Genomic DNA, 18,292 nt, shown 5'->3' with positions numbered 1-18,292 from the left:
GTTAAAGTTCAACTGTTTGACAGAGTCCGTCAGCATTTGTACATTTTTGAATAAAAGATGCTAATTTTTAGCTTTTGATAATACTTTTCAATTACAAATAATGATTCAAATATAATATTAGTTATTAGATTAATCCACTGAATTTATGCCGCGATATTTTGTGTTCGTATAGATTCTAAAGTCTTTCATTTTCAATTTAAAGATGAAACATCCAGGATGAAGTCCTTTTGCAAAATTATGTAGATGCAATGATGTAAATGTATTTTTTTTTAAATTATCTTATTTGCTGCTTACTGGCATTGTTTACATTTTTAAGTTCACAGCACTCCTTTGTCTATTTAGCATCTTTTCAGACTTTTCTTTCTCTAATCTCCAGACCTTTTCTGTAACGTTTCCCCTTTCCACTCTTCTTTCTTCCTCCCATATCTCCTCCCTATATTCAGGGTTCTCCTCCCTTAGATTTTCCTCCAGCCTCCCACTGTTTTCTTCTGAGAAAAGCCTTCCTTGGTGGATAAAACTGGATAAAGTCAGCTTGAGGTATAATAGAGAGGAGTTAGAAAGCGGGAGGAGTGAAAAACTAAGAGGAAGAAAGAATTAAACACTCAGGCCTTCTCACACAAATGTGTGGAGAGAGCCAGAAGTACATTTACTCTCAGCTGTATGTCTTTTGTTTCACCAGCACACCAAAAATATCTACCTGAGCTTTCTTTATCTCGAATGTAGCTTCTTTGCTTTCATTACTAATGCACCAGACATGGACTCAAGCACAACAATGATGTGTGTGTTTGAAAAGGCCTCTAATGTGTTATATTCAGACTCTAATCTCCTTTTTTACTTTGTTTTATTCCTCGCCTTGACTGTTAACTCTGGTTGCATCCTTCACATACCTGTGACAAGGATGTGTTTCACGGCTACATTATTTGAAATGCCTGTCTAGGCGGCTATACCTTCATCACAAGTAATGAAATCCAAGCGCTAAACATTTGCTTTCTCCTGCTTGCACACACAGACCCAGCTGAACCTGCTGCTGGAAAAGCTTCGCAGTACTGTGAGTAATATGTCAGTTATACGTCACGTCCATTGTACATGTTATAGAATCCATTTTTTTCCTTACCTGCTCAAAATCAATAAGCAATTATTAATCTTCGTGTGCATAGGGCTCAAGTTTCATCCGCTGCGTAAAACCCAATCTGAAGATGGTCAGCCACAAGTTTGAAGGAGCTCTGATTCTCTCACAGTTGCAGTGCTCAGGTGGGACCAAAAACAATGAACATGTTCTGTAGAAAGTTGTTATACTCACAATCTATCATTTTCTAGATCTACATTTGAGGCATTTGACTTATACTACTCTATATTTCTGTGCAGTCTGTATGTTTGGCACACAAACATCCTTTGAGAGTGTGATTACATTCAATTGACATTGTTCTTTCATGAAGTGCCCCTCTCCTGTAGATATGGAACTATTCTCACTTGCACTCGCAAAAACATACACATTAGACGTTGATGAGGTCCTTGTCAGGGATGAAACCAGATAGTGTATGCTGTATCCAAACAAACAGATTTCAGCCTGCTTACAGGGACATCATGTCCCTCTGATATATTGTCAGTAGTGCACATTTTAAACCTTTTGTTTTCTTTGGTTGTGTGTTTTTCTTGTGTAGGAATGGTGTCTGTGTTGGACCTGATGCAGGGGGGCTTCCCCTCCAGAGCCCCCTTCCATGAGCTCTACAACATGTATAAACAATACATGCCTGACAAGCTCACGCGCCTGAATCCACGACTCTTCTGCAAGGTGGGATTGCATGAATTGAATCGTTTTCTCCTTTACTGGAGAAACACAAAGTGTTCTGTTGGTTTAGGATACTTATTATTACTTACTATGTCTTTAAAATAAAGCCTCATTAGTTGTGTGAAAAGAGAGCCTATAGCCACACTGACCCATTTGGGAAATGATTAACGAACATAAACAGTTTAGTGCGTTACATTCATACTACAATATTGCTGTGACACTGAATGTGAATTTGTTCCTCTGTAGGCTTTGTTCAAAGCTCTGGGACTAAATGACAATGACTTCAAGTTTGGACTGACCAGAGTGTTCTTCCGCCCTGGAAAGGTGCAGAGGAGTCAGCAGAATTGATTATGCATTAATGTTCCATGTCATTATGCAGAACTCTACCGATATGCTTTAAAGCACAAGGATCGTAGCTTAATTTGTGTTGTGTGTGTCTGTGTGCGTGCATCAGTTTGCCGAGTTTGACCAGATCATGAAGTCCGATCCGGACCACCTCGCAGAGCTGCTGAAGAAGGTCAACCAGTGGTTGCTTTGCAGCCGCTGGAAGAAGGTCCAGTGGTGCAGCCTGTCTGTCATCAAACGTGGGTTGAATCCAGTGAACAACAGGGCTTGTGGTGTATCTCTGTATAGCTCTGATAGCTATACTAAATCATATTTCATGCTTTTCCATTCATTCTGACAACCTCTAGCAACATTGAATAGTACTCTAAAAGCGGTTCCTTGAACCATTACACTCTCTGCCAAGTTATTGATTAGCACCATTTAACAAAGTGCAGGCTGGCTTCTGCTTATTTGTGTAAAAGCATCAAATGAAATTGCATTCGAGTTATAACAGAACATTGCCTCTGCATGACCACACATTTCTTCCATAAATGACCTGAGGAAAGTTATGTCCCTTGTCCTGGTCATTCATTTCTTTCGACACCTCATCTTATTATCGCAGTATAATTTGAATGTGTGTGTGTGTTTGTGTGTGAGTGTGAGAGAGAGAGAGCGTGCATAGTGTACGTATGATATTCAGTACCACTTCTTTTTGTGTATGATCAATATCACCCAAAATAGCAGTTTATACATCGCTGTAGCATAATTTACATGTTCGCATGCCTTTCTAATATATATAATTATATATAATCGTATACGTCTTTATATGATATTTGAATCCATTGTTTAACTATTTCCATGAGATAGCTTTGGTTTTGTAGATGAGCATCTTCATGCACTGAAGAATAAGTATGTAGATAATGTAAGAGTTGCAATCTAGAAGCAGATATGTGTTTCTGTTTTGGGCTAGTTATTAGTCTTATTAGAGAGGTACAGAAGACAGATAACATGTCATCACTACAAGTCTTTTTTTTACATCTTTGTTTGAATCCTCTTCATGTTTTTTCCTCCCCATCTTCAACAGTTAGGAACAAGATGCGTTACAGAGCTCTGGCCTGCATTAAGATTCAGAAAACTGTCCGCATGTGGCTGTGCAAGCGAAAGCATAAGCCACGGTGAGTCTCTTCCTGTGGCCAACCCACACACATCCATCATTCATCATCTTTCCGTTTGTCTGTGCCTTTTGCTCTCTTACGTTTTATTTCACCCTGTACTCTCTGGTGCCTTTTTATTGGAACTGATTCACGCTTGGTGGGTTTTGATGGCTTTCACATATTGTGTATTTAGGAGTTCAAATCAATCTAGAAATTCATCTGTGGCGAAATGATGTTTCACTGCACCGCTTTGGGAAAAACTGCATGTCTCGCTGTATTGGGTCGCATGTACCGTATTTTGAAAAATGGCTCCTGTGGAAGCAACCATCCAGATGGTGGGGTTTCAGAAAGCTTTTTAGAATCAGATTTTGATTGTGATTGGTAAAATGTGAGTATGGGTGCATGAGGAAATGTTTATTCCACCGTACACACATGTAATTTAATATAACGGGTGCTATTCCTAAAAGTAATATTTCTATATTTCAACTGTGATCTAAACACACACCTTTCTGACTTAAGCTGTTGCTCTGCTAGCTGCTATGACCCACAAGCTAACAGTCAAATGGAATTTTATATTTTGTGATTTTTTTGGGTTAGCTTGAAGTCCCAAATCCTACTTGACTGTAATAATTTATATTCATGCCCTTGTGTTAAGATAAGCGCTCAAAAAATGTTTTACAGGAAGAAACAAGAGACATTGTTGCCATATATTTGCCTTAAAATACAAGACATACGTTTTCATTTCTCTTACACAGCATTGATGGTATGGTGAAGGTTGGAAACCTGAAGAAACACATGGAGCGGTTCAACAAGGTGGTGAACGGGCTGAAGGAGGGCAAGCAGGAGATGGCCAAACAGGTTCAGGAGCTGGCGGCCTCCATAGACGCTCTGTTAGCAAAGATAAAGGTGAGTCTGTGTTCACCTCTGTCATACAACCCGAGGATTAATGCTCTGGTGATTTTAAAGCTGCTCATGACAACGGTTTCTCAGATGCTTTGAGCTTGATACAGTGTGAGCAATGAGACGTGTTTCTGTACTTCTCTGTGTATTTATCAGGGGAAGATTCTTCAGAGCATATACCTTGCTTTAAGCATGACTTCCTCCGATTTATATGGCTCTCTACATCCACACATGTTGCTCCCCTGCACAACCAGCCGTCTCCTGTTCTACACATTGCCCTTTCCTAAGTGTGCTGTGCCCTTTTCTCATTCTTTCTCTCAGAATCAATCATTTCAATCACCTCAGGATAAAAAGCTAGGCGAAGAAGAAACCCTATCCCCTCCAATAACTTAGAGAGGCTGCTTTCTAAATTATCAAACTTGGTTGGTGATCTCCCAGCTCTCCCAGCTCTCCCTGTGCAATATGCACCGATCTTATTGGACCCTGTAGGTACAGCAAATCATCACAAACACATCCACATGCCAGCCAGACATCTGGGCACTGACTTCTCAATAGTGTTGAATTTCTTGAAATTGTGTACTCAGTCGATATCTGTATGCAATCATCCAATATGATTAGAATGCTCCCAGGCTGAAGCACCTTTCTCTGCCCTCTACCCCAACCAGCCTCTCCCACTCCTATCGTCCTCTGTTAGCATATTAGCAGCCCCACTGTTGACAATCATTGCGTTCTGAGTGCTTAGAAATTGCTTCTGGCGTGGCGTCTGTGAATGAATAATGCATGAGAAGCCAATGGCTGTCGTTCAGACCTCCATACGTTGGGGACGAGACCGTGTCATCTTCCGTCCCTGTGCCACTGTTAGACAGTCACTCTCATGAATCTTCACAATACGGTGACCTCGTCTCCCTCCCGCTGATTGTCTCACAAGTAGAGTGGGGAATTGAGCTTTGTGGCTGCAGTGTGCAAGTGGGATTGAAAGGAAACAAATGCAGATTAGCATGTAAGCCATCCTTAATGAATCTCATCAGTTTTTATTGTCGGTAAACACCCATTAGTAATGGTGTAAATAAAAAGTATTTCATCATTTTGAAACCTGCCATTCTGATCTTTCTTTTCACCCCTAGGCCACAGCGATGACCTGGAAAGAGATTGACACAGAGTACCAGGGGTTGGTGAAACGCTCAGAGCAGCTGCTCTCCTCAATGCAAAAGAAGAAGCAGGAGGAGGAAGAGGGCGAGAGGCTGAAACACATCGAGGAGGAGATGGACAAAGAGAGAAAGAGCAGGGAGAAAGAAGAGCAACGACGCAAACAGGAGGAGGAGGACAGGAGACTGTAAATGATGGCCGGGGGGGGGGGGGGGGGTTATCAGTAGAAATTATAGAAATATGGTTAAGATTTAAAACTATAAGGTTTCAGTCTTAGTAAAACTGTCTTTTCTCCAAACATTTTAGGAAATCAGAGATGGAACTGAAGAGAAAGCAGGATGAGGAGGATCGGAAAGAGAGAGAGGAGGAAGAGAAAGTAATGCAGGTTTGGACCACCCTGAAATGTTAGATGTTTATTTTATGGTCTACCGTTGTATTGTCCTGCTCAAACTTTGTGAAGCTCAGAGAAGAGAAGCTCACTGAAGTCTCTTCTAAACTTAATATTTACTTAATATTTACTTCCAATGAGGTAACTGACCCTCGTACCTACAGCGCCATTATAATCACATTGAAGCAAGATGGTTTAAGGCTTAATCCTAATCCTAGACTAAACTTTCATTTGGATCGGTTTCTACAGTATAATGTGCAGTATTGTTCGTGAAGAAAGGAATCCTGTCACTGAGTTATTATGGTTTTTCCAAGTTCCAAGTTAAAAAAAAAAAAAGTATAAAGAAATAGTTCAATCAATTTAATACATTTAAGTGTTTGATTGTTTACATAACAGCAATATAACCAAATCAACTAGTGAATTAATGGCTTAGTAAATAAACAAAATAAACAAAAATAATTTTGATATTCGATTAAAAATGCCAAATATTCACTGGTTCCAGCCTCTGGAAGATTTGCTGGTTTTCTCTGAATCTCAGTACAGTATTTCCTACATTTTTGATCTCAACTACACACCTGTGAAGTTTTGTGACTGCATCATCTTGCACGCTTGTGACGCTATTGACAAAATGTGTCCACAGACATAAATATAACAGTACTCAAACTTCTTAGGTAGTTTGTATCACACTTTGCCACGATGACACACAGAGATTCATAAGGTGAAGACAAAACCCCGCCTGGTAATGATTACCAGTTGCATCCAAATGGGCAACAAACAAAGCAATTGGAGCGGGGCGTTTAACGAAGCTCCACCATACGAGACTTCACATGGACCTAAACATGGACTGTAAGTTTTTGAACACACCAAGAATGTTTTCAACAGTCCTTGCTTGTAACAGCATACCGTTAACTTAACTTCAAAGCAAATTTAATTTGATCTCATGGGGTTCATTTTCTACTGGGAATACAAATGACTCCCACGACTGACAAGAATGTTGTATGCAGTTATTGAGAAAGCACACAGAACCACCGTTATGGTTCTAATGGTTCCTCTCAGCGCAGACTCTGCCTGCTCCGTCTCCCGTGACAGATTCACAGGGAGTTGCCCACAGGGTCTTGATTGATGATTCCACTTTCTGCCGAGTTTCTCCTAACTAAACTTTTTGTTATTTAGCTCCTTTCCTTTTTCATCTCTGGTCTTATCACACACACACACACACACAAGGCAAGGCAAGTTTATTTGTATAGCACATTTCAACAACAAGGTAATTCAAGTGCTTCACATAAAACCATTAAAAGCATCAAAACATAAGGCAAAAGAAAAGGAGATTTAAAAACAATTAAAGAAACAGTGTAAGAAATAAAATTCAGCAGTAAAATGCAGAAATGCAGGAAATTGATGAATATATGAATTGAATGTGGTTCAATTAAAGGCAGCAGCAAACAGAAAGGTCTTCAATCTTGATTTAAATGAGCTGAGGGTCTCAGCAGACCTGCAGCTTTCTGGGACTTTGTTCCAGATATGTGGAGCAGAAAAACTGAACGCTGCTTCTCCATGTTTAGTTCTGACTCTGGGAACAGAAAGTAGACCAGTCCCAGACGACCTGAGGGGTCGGGATGGTTCATAAGGTAGCAGCAGATCAGAGATGTATTTTGGCCCTAAACCATTCAGTGCTTTGTAAACCAACAGCAGGATTTTAAAGTCAATTCTTTGTTGGACAGGAAGCCAGTGCAAAGACCTCAGAACTGGAGTGATGTGGTCCACCCTCCTGGTCTTAGTGAGGACTCGAGCTGCAGCATTCTGAATCAGCTGCAGCTTTCTGACGGATTTTTTTACAGAGACCTGTAAACACACCGTTACAGTAGTCCAGTCTGCTGAAGATAAATGCGTGGAGAAGTTTTTCCAAATCCTGTTGAGACATAAGTCCTCTAATCCTTGATATATTCTTCAGGTGATAGTAGGCTGATTTTGTAATTGTCTTGATATGGCTGTTCAGGTTGAGGTCTGAATCCATAACTACACCTAGATTTCTGGCTTGGTTTGTGGGTTTTAACATCAGTGACTGAAGCTGAGCGGTGATTTTCAATTGTTCGTCCTTGGTACCAAAAACAATTACTTCTGTTTTATCTTTGTTTAATTGAAGAAAATTCTGGCACATCCAGTTGTTGATTTGTTCAATGCAGTTACCCAGCCCTTGTATGGGATTATAGTCCCCTGGTGACATAGTTATGTAGATTTGTGTGTCGTCTGCATAATTATGACAACACACTTTGTTGTTTTCCATAATCTGAGCTAGTGGAAGCATGTAGATGTTGAACAGAAGAGGCCCCAGTATTGAACCTTGGGGAACACCACATGTCATTTTAGTCAGCTCTGGTGTGTAATCAGCTACAGACACAAAGTATTCTCGGCCCTTCAAGTAGGATTCAAACCAGTTAAGTGCTGTGCCAGAGAGTCCCACCCAAATGTTTAGTCTTTCTAGGAGTATGGCATGGTCGACCGTGTCGAATGCAGCACTGAGATCTAGTAACACTAAGACTGAACTTCTGCCATTGTCTATGTTTAAGTGGATGTCGTTGAAAACCTTAACAAGAGCAGTTTCAGTGCTGTGGTGCTGTCAAAAGCCTGACTGGAAAACATCAAAGCAGTTATTTACGGTCAAGAAGTTGGTCAGCTGTTGGAAAACCGCTTTTTCAATTATTTTACTTAAAAATGGGAGGTTTGATATTGGCCTATAATTTTTCATCGTTGCGGAGTCTAAACTAGCCTTCTTTAGGAGTGGTTTAATAACTGCAGTTTTTAGGGCTTGTGGGAAGACACCTGAGAGAAGGGATGTGTTTACAATTTGTAAAAGATCAGTGCTCATGCAGTTTGAAATATTTTTGAAAAGTGTGTTGGTAGAATATCCAAGCAGCAGGAGGATGACTTCAGATGTTGTATAATGTCTTCTAGGCTTCTACGGTCGATTGAATGAAATTGTGTCATGATATTTGAATGGATGTCATTCAGAGATCGGGACAACACATATCCTGTGGTTGATGTGGAGGCACTAACTGCTTGTCTAATTTTCTGAATTTTGTCAGTAAAAAAGGAGGCAAATTGATTGCATGCCAAGGTGGATTGGAGTTCAGCAGCTACCGACACTGGAGGGTTTGTTAGCCTGTCGACGGTAGCAAATAAGGCGCGTGTATTGTTCTTGTTTTTGGTTATGATGTCAGAGAAGAATGACTGCCTTGCATTTCTAAGTTCCAAATTATAATTGCGAAGTCTCTCTTTATAGATGTCACAGTGAACCTGGAGATTAGTTTTTCGCCACCTGCGCTCAGCTTTCCGACACTCTCGTTTCTCCATTTTGACCAACGTAGCATTTCTCCAAGGAGATCTTTGCTTACCCGAGACAACCTTCACTTTAGTGGGTGCAATGGCATCAATAATATTTTTAACTTTAAAATTGAAGCCACACACACACACACACACACACACACACACATAAACACACACACACACACACACCCTCAGTTTTGACATCATGTCCCACATTTCCTAACCATCAATTCATCCATCTGTTACACGTACATCACAGCTTCTGTATTTCTAATGCCCTTTTTATTCACCCAGGGCCAGTTGGACATTTGCATTCTGTTTTTTATTTTTCTCTAGTGGGGAGACAGTTGACACCAAGCTGTCATAAGCCACATGTCTCAAGAGACTTTCTGCAAAGTTTGTTTATCCACTGCTCTGAGGCTCAAAGCTGCAGCAGTAAACGCTCTCAGGGTGTCTGCTGTGACTTTCATGTCATGTCACTCTTTCTTCTTTGCTATCTTCTGCTGTGTCAAAGGTTAGTCTTCCCTTCAAACTTCATATCATGATGCCTTTCAACCTAACCTTAGTTATTGCACACCATCCAGTCTTCGACTTTCTTTTTAAAGGGGAACTTCACTCAGTGGAAGACTTCCAATGCATAATCCCTATTATTTAAAGTAGTGTAATAAGTATTTGTGAAGAACCTGTGGAGCTTTTCTCAAGTTCCTCTTTAGCAATGTGAGTGAAGTAGTTAATGCATCTCATATGCCTTATTCTGCAAATAAGAATTTGATTTGACTTTTGTGGAAAAGATAGTCAAATTTACTGGGAGAGTGCCAATGGAGATTTTGGAGTTTAGCATAAAATCTGTGTAATAAATCATTTTTGAGCAGAATGCAAAGTGTCTACAAAACCTGATTGCACTATAAAGCAGCTCAACTTTCATCCTGAGGCCATCATGCATCACACAGACCACGTTTCCCACCTGCTGATTGGACCATACAGTATGAATAATATATTATTAAATGGAGAGGCATTCATATTTAAAGCTCCTCAGACAAGAGTATCCATTGTGGACTTCATTAGTGGCTTCCTATAAGGAGGTGAATATATATCAGATACACATACATATTTATTGATTTGAATAAGTATGCCCTCTAGGTGCCTATTGGCTGTATAGTAAAGTGTGTTCAATTATATCTATATGTTTCTATTCTAAATTAAAACCTGAAGTTTGAATCTGAGTCAAGCTTGTGAAAAATGTTCCAACTGATTGTTGTTGAATGTTTGTCTGTTGTATGCCCTGTTGTGTCTAGACGGCTTCATGAGCAGCTCTACAACCTGGACTCTAATAACTCCTATAACTCGAATTGTTATGAAAGGGTCTGGCCCACTGGGCAGCATCAGTATTCAGACAGATCTAGGTTTTGCAAAGTCACATTAAAAGCCGCTGTGTGTTTGTACGTGTGTTTTTACAGGCAGACGTGGAGGTTCAGTTGGCTCTGGAGCGCGAGGAGCAGGCCCAGCGCACCACCATAGTGGAGCAGGAGAGAAGAGACAGAGAGTTGGCCATGAGAATCGCTCAGAGTGAGGCGGAGCTCATCACTGAGGAGGGCCAGATAGACGCAAGCCTGCGCAGGTATTGTAAATGTGAACGCAAACGGACGGCACACCTTTGATGTACTCTCTGCTTTTGTGCACAGTAAACAAACAGCGTGACCAGTAACCCCCAGGTTAAACAAAATGTACTTTTGACCGCAGCATGCGCGTGTAACTGCATTTTTCCTGTTGCTGTTTTCTCCCAGTGACCAGCCTTTTTCAGATCTTCCTATCTCTTCATCCTCAGCCAGAGCCATGTAAGATATCGACACAGGTCACAATGTCCGAGTTTACCTCACGCAAACCGTAATCACTCACTCCCTCCGTCTGTCTGTCTCATCCTCCGTCGTAGTTATACATCTCAGTTCCTCCAAATAAATACAGAATTATCCCAACAATGCAAAGCCAAATTGAGATCCTTTGATTTTAAGAAATCAACAGTCAAAGTTTAGATTGTATGTGTGATGTCATGCAATTTAGAAGATGATTATGAGTGATAATTGCTTACTCAAAGATGAAGATGGCACACCAAATCATGAATGAGAGCTGGATCAGAATGTGCAGTATGTGATCTTTTTGTTTCACTGATCTTAATTGGCCGTGCATGAGTCTGTGTCCTTTGCAGTGTGTTAGGTGTTTGTCTTCACGGATACATGTGTAGTCTGAGAATTACAGAAGACATTTTGTTGGAGGGCTTAACCAACTCTGTGGTGGTACTGATTCCCCAGGTTTCATCTGACCTGGAAGAATCTTGAGAACCAGTTCCCAACCAATATACCTCTTTGATAATAAGAAAAGGATCATAAAAGGGGTCAAAATAAAGCCTGTGAGCATGAACTCGTGCATGTATAGCACTGAGGTCTGCCCTGACGCAGGTAACCAAGTGGAAAGAAGTTCTTTAATATTCATTCCAGCTAGCTTTCAGAAAGCTCAAAATCACCCTCAACCAGAGAAGTTCAGAGAAGCAAAGAAGTCTTAAATTGGCCTAAAGACCAACTGCTGAAATAAGATTTGTATCAAGTCAAAAAACGATCAGAAGGCCAACCCTCAAGCAGAAAAGTTAAGACAGCAAAGAAGTTTCAAAAAGGCTAAAATACCAGAGCCTCTGGCTGAAGATGCTAAATGAAGGATCAGAACAGCCTCAGTGTGTAATTTCCCAACTCTCTTAAGCCCTACAGAAAGGGCGTCGTCACACCCTGATTGGTCAAGAGGGTAAAGACACCAAGCTGCACTCAATTCTCAATTAGGAACCATTCCCCACACAACAAGTGATCTGAATAACCCTCCAATCAACTCAGGGGAATCGTGACATTCTGCTGAAATGAATTGGGGGGGAAAAGGAAATGCCAGAAAGTACCAAAGAATGAGGGGCCGCGACTACAAGTCAACGAAACTTCTAACTTAAATCTCATTAATGATAGCAGTGGCTTTGATTAAGACAACTGACAATGTTCCAATCTTTCTTACCACTGCTATAAAATATGTGATGTACTATATTTACAATGATGAAAAATGGTTCTATATTTATTCCCTAGTGTTGAGTTTTAAATGAAAACAACTTAATAATTTATTCATACGCTCTTGTCACAGCGTAGGAAAGAACATTGCTATCACCAGATAATCAGTCACTAACACTGATTCATCAGATTCTGTAATGGTCTGATAGCTTAATTTCATTCCATTTTCAAGCATGAAATGCATTTCTTTATAAATTTGGAGACAAAAAATTTAATCAAAGTACATTTATGTGATTTAGTTTATGGCTTAAAAAACATATTTAAATGGAGATTTACTCTTTCATGTACCTTTTACACTTGCTGTGTTCAAAATCCCTTGGTACCCCATCCACTATTCCCTGTGTAATAAGACACACACACACACAGTAGTTTAGTTCAGTGCACTTTGTCCTGAGTGAGGAGTGTGATTGAATTTCCATAAAGCCGGGAGAGGTTCCCTTAAAGCCTGCACGGGCCTGATCTGCAGGTCCGGTGAGCACACAATTACATCTGATCCAATAGGCTGTAATCTTGTCAGTGTTGGCTCATGCATCCAGGGGCCATGTTGCGTGTCTGCTACTAACCCTGTCAGTCACCTGACCCCTGGAAACCTAATTGAGATCTGTTGCAGGAAAGAAGCTCCAAAGGTCACGTTACCTGTTACATGTGCACACCACAGAGCTTAAATGCATTCCAGATTGCGTGCAGTAGAACTCTACACACTGGCTGGCATTGCTGGACCACCTCTCTCTTTCTACAGCCGTCAATGTCCCTGTTCAAGTACTGCCAAAAGGAAAGCCTCACCTCCACTTCAGCCCTCAGCCCCGGTTCATCACTATCACACACGGGCACACGTTTCAGCCAGACTGACGATGATCCTGAATCATGTTTCGAGGCGGTATGAATTATAAATGGTAATTGTAATCTGGCTGATGATTCGCAGATAAGTAATCCTCTCTTCTGAGACATTAGCAGCTATGCCGACTGTAAATAGAGGAGGTTAATCCTTTGCATGATTGAATTAGCAGCCTCAACTCAGCAGGGAAGCTGGAGACACACAGCTGACATGAGCTCAGACTTCATGCAGCAGCCATTTAAGTAGCTGAAACTCTGCGGCACCAGTTTCATTCATATTATGCAGCACTGAATCGTTTCACCTTAATTTGTCTGTCATCTCTCATTCCTGTTAAAATAAGCCTGGAAAAAAAAAACACACTCATAATGCCAGCAGATGTAACATTAGAAGAACGTTGCATCATTTTAAGTGGAGTGGAAACATAGGATGCTGCAATGATATGGACAAACTCTGCTCTTCGGCTCCCCTGCTGACCGGCCCCTAATGTAAATTTAATCGGCCGGGACAATGAGGAGCTCTTGAAAGAAGTGAGGCATCCGTTTTCATTTCTCACTAAAAGGGGATGAACTTAATCAACCATGTTTCTTTTAACGTTCATCTATTTTGTTTGCCATTGAAAATTCACATCACACTATGCTTGAAAATGACTAGATCCAGTATAATTACACATCAAAAGTTGCTCTTAGTGCGGTGTTTCTCCCGGTCTTTTAGAAACTGACACCACCCTAATTGTAAAACTTGAAATCGTATTCAGCGTTGAAAAACCTCCAACCTTTAATCTCTGTTACTCCCACCTTGTCGCACCTGTCTTCACACTCACCTTCTTTTTTCTTTCTCTCACACACACACCCACGTTCATATGTTCCTTGCTTACAGGGGTCCTCAAGTGAAGGCGACTAAAGCTGCTGCTGGTGTGAAAAAGTACGACCTCAGCAAGTGGAAGTATGCTGAGCTGCGAGATGTCATCAACACTTCCTGTGGTGAGAAATCCCAAACGAGTTTGGCATGAAGTTCGCCTTTATCAACAAGACAGAGTGTGTGCGCACTGAGCCAGCCTTTACAAACAGATTAAGGTGGTATAGAGCTCTTGATGAAATGCATAATATAACGATTTTCCCTCCTTCATCCCAAATGTATTTACAGTTCTCAGCCCCCCGCAAAAAATAATTCATCAGCAGCTCATGTTTTGGCACTTTCGGTATCCCAAAAACATTTGCATCTGCACTCTGTTTGAAAGTTATTTGAAAGTGTTAAAAAGCTGATGCTGCAGCTGTACAGACGAGAGTGTGGACTCAAGACATCTTGCTTGAAATATCAAAGGACCAATCTGAGGATGTTCCCACAGCTGCTACGACTCATCAGCATGCGTTTTAGAGAGGAAATCATCACCATTACTCCCCTTCCTAGTCATTCCCAGCCAACCCTCTCCTCAGTCAGCATGAAAAGCAGATGACTTTCTGCCTTTACACTTGTCGATGCCTTTATAATTGCCTCTGTATAAAGTACTCTGATCTGTGTTAGGGACTCTGATATCCCCTGTGGGATTCCAAGGACATCTGGCTGATTTGTGGAACCCATTTGCTTTGGTGGTGATATCAAAAAGCTGTGTTTGAAGTCGAACTGATTTTAGCCTTATGTTCACTAAAAGAACTGTATGCTGCAAATGGTTTACTTCCATTGCCTTAAAGGGACGATAACAGTGCGAGCGCCTAAACTTCTCATTCTACTGTCTTATATTTTGAGCTTAAAGGGACAGCTCACCCTAACATCAAAAATACATATTTGTTTTCTCTTACCTGTGCTATTTATCAATCTAGATTGTTTTGGTGTGAGTTGCCGAGTGTTGGAGATGTCGGCCACGTGTCTTCCTTCTCTCCGATATAATGGGACTATATGGCACCATGGTGCTCAAAGCGGCAAAAAAATACATTAAAAAAACTCAACGTGTCTCTTTCCAGAAATCAATATAAAGCTACAGCCAGCAGGTGGTTAGCTTAGCTTAGCATAAAGACTGGAATTAACTGTAGTGTCGTGAGACTCCATCTGATCTTAGACATTAGTGCACTTTTTGTTGAAAGGGTAAAATTATGTTGGATAAAGATCAGTTTACTTGTCACAAGCAGTACTACTCATACTTCTAGAAAGCCTGCATCACAAACTGGAGGTGTGGGGTTTAAAAGAGTATAGAGTATTTAAGGGACAAATAAAAAATGCAATCCAGCATTATAAGAAATATAGGATCCAGGGTCTGGAGAATTATTTTTTTCATCTTCAAGTTCAATGCTAAATCAAGTGCTCCTTCAACATTTCACGTAAAAATAATATAATTTCTTTGGAGGCACATGCATTGTTAATTTCAAACTCTTACTTAATCTTGAAAAACAAGTGACAGAGACCAGTGTTCGAAACCAGTCAACATAGCATGGAGGTGAATACTTGGGGTGGAAGTCATACCTGTATGTTCTATCAGTCTTTGCTCGTTGCAGCTATTTAAATACTCACTGTTGTCGTGGTGTGTGGACAGACATTGATCTGCTGGCGGCCTGCAGAGAGGAGTTCCACCGCCGTCTGAAGGTCTATCACGCATGGAAGTCCAAGAATAAGAAACGTACCGATGACGGGAGTGATCAGAGGGCTCCTAAATCTGTCACCGACTACGGTGAGTGGAGAGATTATTCCCGCCATCATTCTTTTGATCTAAATGACTTTAATTTAATGCATCACCTGTGGATATGAACACAAATCGGTGTATTCGCCAACACGGCGCATACACATACCGTGCACACCTCGCCTCCGAAACATTAAGTGTTTCTCCACTTGTGCCTCTCGCTGTCATTAGCAGGAACTAATGACCTGCACACAAATAACCTGCCTGTGTTTCCTAACATTCAATTAGCCGACGAGACGTCAAGGCCTGAAAGTGCAGCTGCCTTCTGTCTGGCTCCGTCAGAAATATTTGTTCGAATTAGCAAGTAACTAACCAGCCATGCCTCGTCGGGTTCAGTAGCTGCCGGTATGACAGCTCACTGCTTTGCTCATTTCATTCTCAACTCAACCAAAGCATGGCCTGTGCCACAAACACACACAAATGTTGTTCAGCGGCTTCAAAGATTACCGCTGCTCCGCATTTCGCTTCATCTCAACAAACAAATATTAAGTTTGAGACATGGAGACATTAGATCCACTGTTGCTTTGACTTTCACTATATTTAGTCGCCTTTCTCTTTTGATATGATAGCTCCTGAAAGCTGTGCTTTGTTTTCTTTAAACTTTGGTCGTCCTTGGCCTCTGCGGATGCAGCAGGGGTCTTATCAAGTCCATTTCATAAGAGGCTAAAAGCTGCTTTACCTGGCCTTTCCATCTGATGTTTACTGTATTTGGACATTTCTTGGGTCTTTTTTGATTTAGCATGTTTTGAAAGCTGTGTTTCCTGTCCCACTCAGCCTGTGCTATGTGGGTGTTATATGGTTATTTAAGACCCAATGACACTGAAGATAAACAAAAATCTAATACAATATCTCAATGTTCACAATCCCACTGCAGCTGAACAAAACCCAGCTCCTCCGATGACGGCCCAGCATCAGGAAGTGGCCATGAACCGCCAGCAGCGATATTTCCGCATTCCTTTCATCCGGCCGGCAGACCAGTACAAAGACCCGCAGAATAAAAAGAAGGGCTGGTGGTACGCCCACTTCGATGGGCCCTGGATAGCCAGACAGATGGAGCTTCACCCAGACAAACGACCTATTGTGTTGGTGGCAGGTGAGTCGGCAGCGTTTTGTCAAAATCATAACAGAGCGAGCATCTCTAGAAAATCCTGCTTATTGTTGATTAAAATGTATTTTATTCATTAAATTATGGAGTTCATCTTTTAGTCCAGTGGTTCTTGACCTTTTTGGCTTGAGAGCAATTAAAAGCTGTCTTTATTTGTGACCTCACCTCAGATCACGGAGCTCAGTTTAGTTTGGGACAGAGTTGGGAGTTTTTCAACCAAATACAGATTTTTTTTTTTCTTCCAAATACTGTTTTACCTCACAAGCATTCCAATATCCAAAGATATCCATTCATTTATGAACATACATGAATCAAAGCAGCAACATCTACTTGATATACTGTATATACAGGAGTTAGGTGAGTAAATGTACAGTAAAGTGGATGACTCACTAAAGATACTTGTGCACAAGTACACGTCATTTTTTGTAAACCTCTGTCCTTATTGTTCGCCGCTCAGGGAAAGACGACATGGAGATGTGTGAACTGAGCCTGGAGGAGACTGGTCTGACCAGGAAGAGGGGGGCGGAGATCCTGCCCAGGCAGTTTGAAGAAATCTGGGAACGCTGCGATGGAATCCAGTACCTCAAGAAAGCCATCGAGAACAAGCAGGCCCGCCCCACATACGCCACCGCCATGCTTCAGAGTCTCCTCAAGTGAACCGCGGCAGCAAGATAAGCGTCCGGAAACATGACACTGGTACACAGACTCACAAACATAAACATGCACATCCAAGGGCAGCGCGGTGTAGCTGCGGTTTGTGGGATGAAAAGAAGTGACCACCGAGAAAGATGCTCCTTGTCCAATCTTACTGTAGGAACTCAGGGTTTCACCTTCTTTTGAAATACCTGCATGTTCTATGTTTTCACTTTTTATATCTTTTATTTTGCAGTGTAACACCTTATTGGTGTAATGTTAGTATTTCTGTCTTCTTCTCTATCTGAGCTTGAATGGAAAATCCCACTGTGAAGCCTTAAATTGTAATATTGCAGCACTACACCCAGGAAGTCTTAATTAGCTTATCTAGCTGTTAACCGGAAACCTTAATGGTCTGAATTTGGACAATAAATTTGAATAGATTTGATGTTTGAGAAAATCTGTGGATTTAATCGCGTCATCCTTTATTGTATTCTGGATTTAAGGCTCTAATTACTGTTATACTGTATTTCAAGTCTACAAGTTATTATATTTCAGTTCTCCATCTACTGCAAGTTTGACTCATAACAGGAAAAAAGACAATCATGTCAATGATACATTTGCATCACTTTTTCATGAAAGCACACAAAATATTCCATATATTCATAAAATGTATTTTTTAAGAAAGATGAATTCATTTAGAGAAGTTCTGGGTTTATTATCATCTTAGAAGTTTCGTCTTTTTATCCATCTATTATATGGATATATATGTATAAAACTCTTAAAATCCTTGAAAATGTAATCTTTTTTTGTATTGTTCATTTGTTACGCAAGAGGGTAAATGTAGAAGTTAGTTTTCATGTTTGCAGTTCTGTTGGTTTGGGGTTGTTTTACAGGCAATAATGTAATGAGTGTGTGTGTGTGTTTATTC

General features: G+C 40.8%; 1 protein-coding gene across 3 annotated transcripts in view; it reads left to right on the top strand.

The window, feature by feature from the left end:
* The window catches only part of myo6b (myosin VIb), a gene marked incomplete at both ends in the record, with an annotated part of 29,726 nt that extends 12,341 nt beyond the window's left edge, over positions 1 to 17,385 (top strand). The window contains 15 exons of one of the 3 annotated variants that reach the window (XM_079285930.1): positions 1,010 to 1,048; positions 1,158 to 1,251; positions 1,662 to 1,792; positions 2,036 to 2,113; positions 2,244 to 2,373; positions 3,198 to 3,288; positions 4,023 to 4,173; positions 5,292 to 5,500; positions 5,620 to 5,698; positions 10,483 to 10,643; positions 10,810 to 10,860; positions 13,832 to 13,935; positions 15,480 to 15,614; positions 16,498 to 16,716; positions 17,186 to 17,385. In XM_079285930.1, coding sequence (XP_079142056.1) covers positions 1,010 to 1,048; positions 1,158 to 1,251; positions 1,662 to 1,792; positions 2,036 to 2,113; positions 2,244 to 2,373; positions 3,198 to 3,288; positions 4,023 to 4,173; positions 5,292 to 5,500; positions 5,620 to 5,698; positions 10,483 to 10,643; positions 10,810 to 10,860; positions 13,832 to 13,935; positions 15,480 to 15,614; positions 16,498 to 16,716; positions 17,186 to 17,385 — 1,872 coding nt within the window. Of the gene's footprint in view, positions 1 to 1,009; positions 1,049 to 1,157; positions 1,252 to 1,661; positions 1,793 to 2,035; positions 2,114 to 2,243; positions 2,374 to 3,197; positions 3,289 to 4,022; positions 4,174 to 5,291; positions 5,501 to 5,619; positions 5,699 to 10,482; positions 10,655 to 10,809; positions 10,861 to 13,743; positions 13,936 to 15,479; positions 15,615 to 16,497; positions 16,717 to 17,185 lie in introns of all 3 variants that reach the window. The other 2 variants (XM_079285931.1, XM_079285929.1) reach the window with 2 other exon arrangements.
* Positions 17,386 to 18,292: the final 907 nt, after the last annotated feature.

This window comes from Melanostigma gelatinosum, assembly GCF_949748355.1.
Source record: "Melanostigma gelatinosum genome assembly, chromosome: 16".
NCBI classification, from domain to species: domain Eukaryota; kingdom Metazoa; phylum Chordata; class Actinopteri; order Perciformes; family Zoarcidae; genus Melanostigma; species Melanostigma gelatinosum.
The sequence above is the reverse complement of the archived record's forward strand: the minus strand, read 5'-3'. Positions and strand labels throughout refer to the sequence as shown.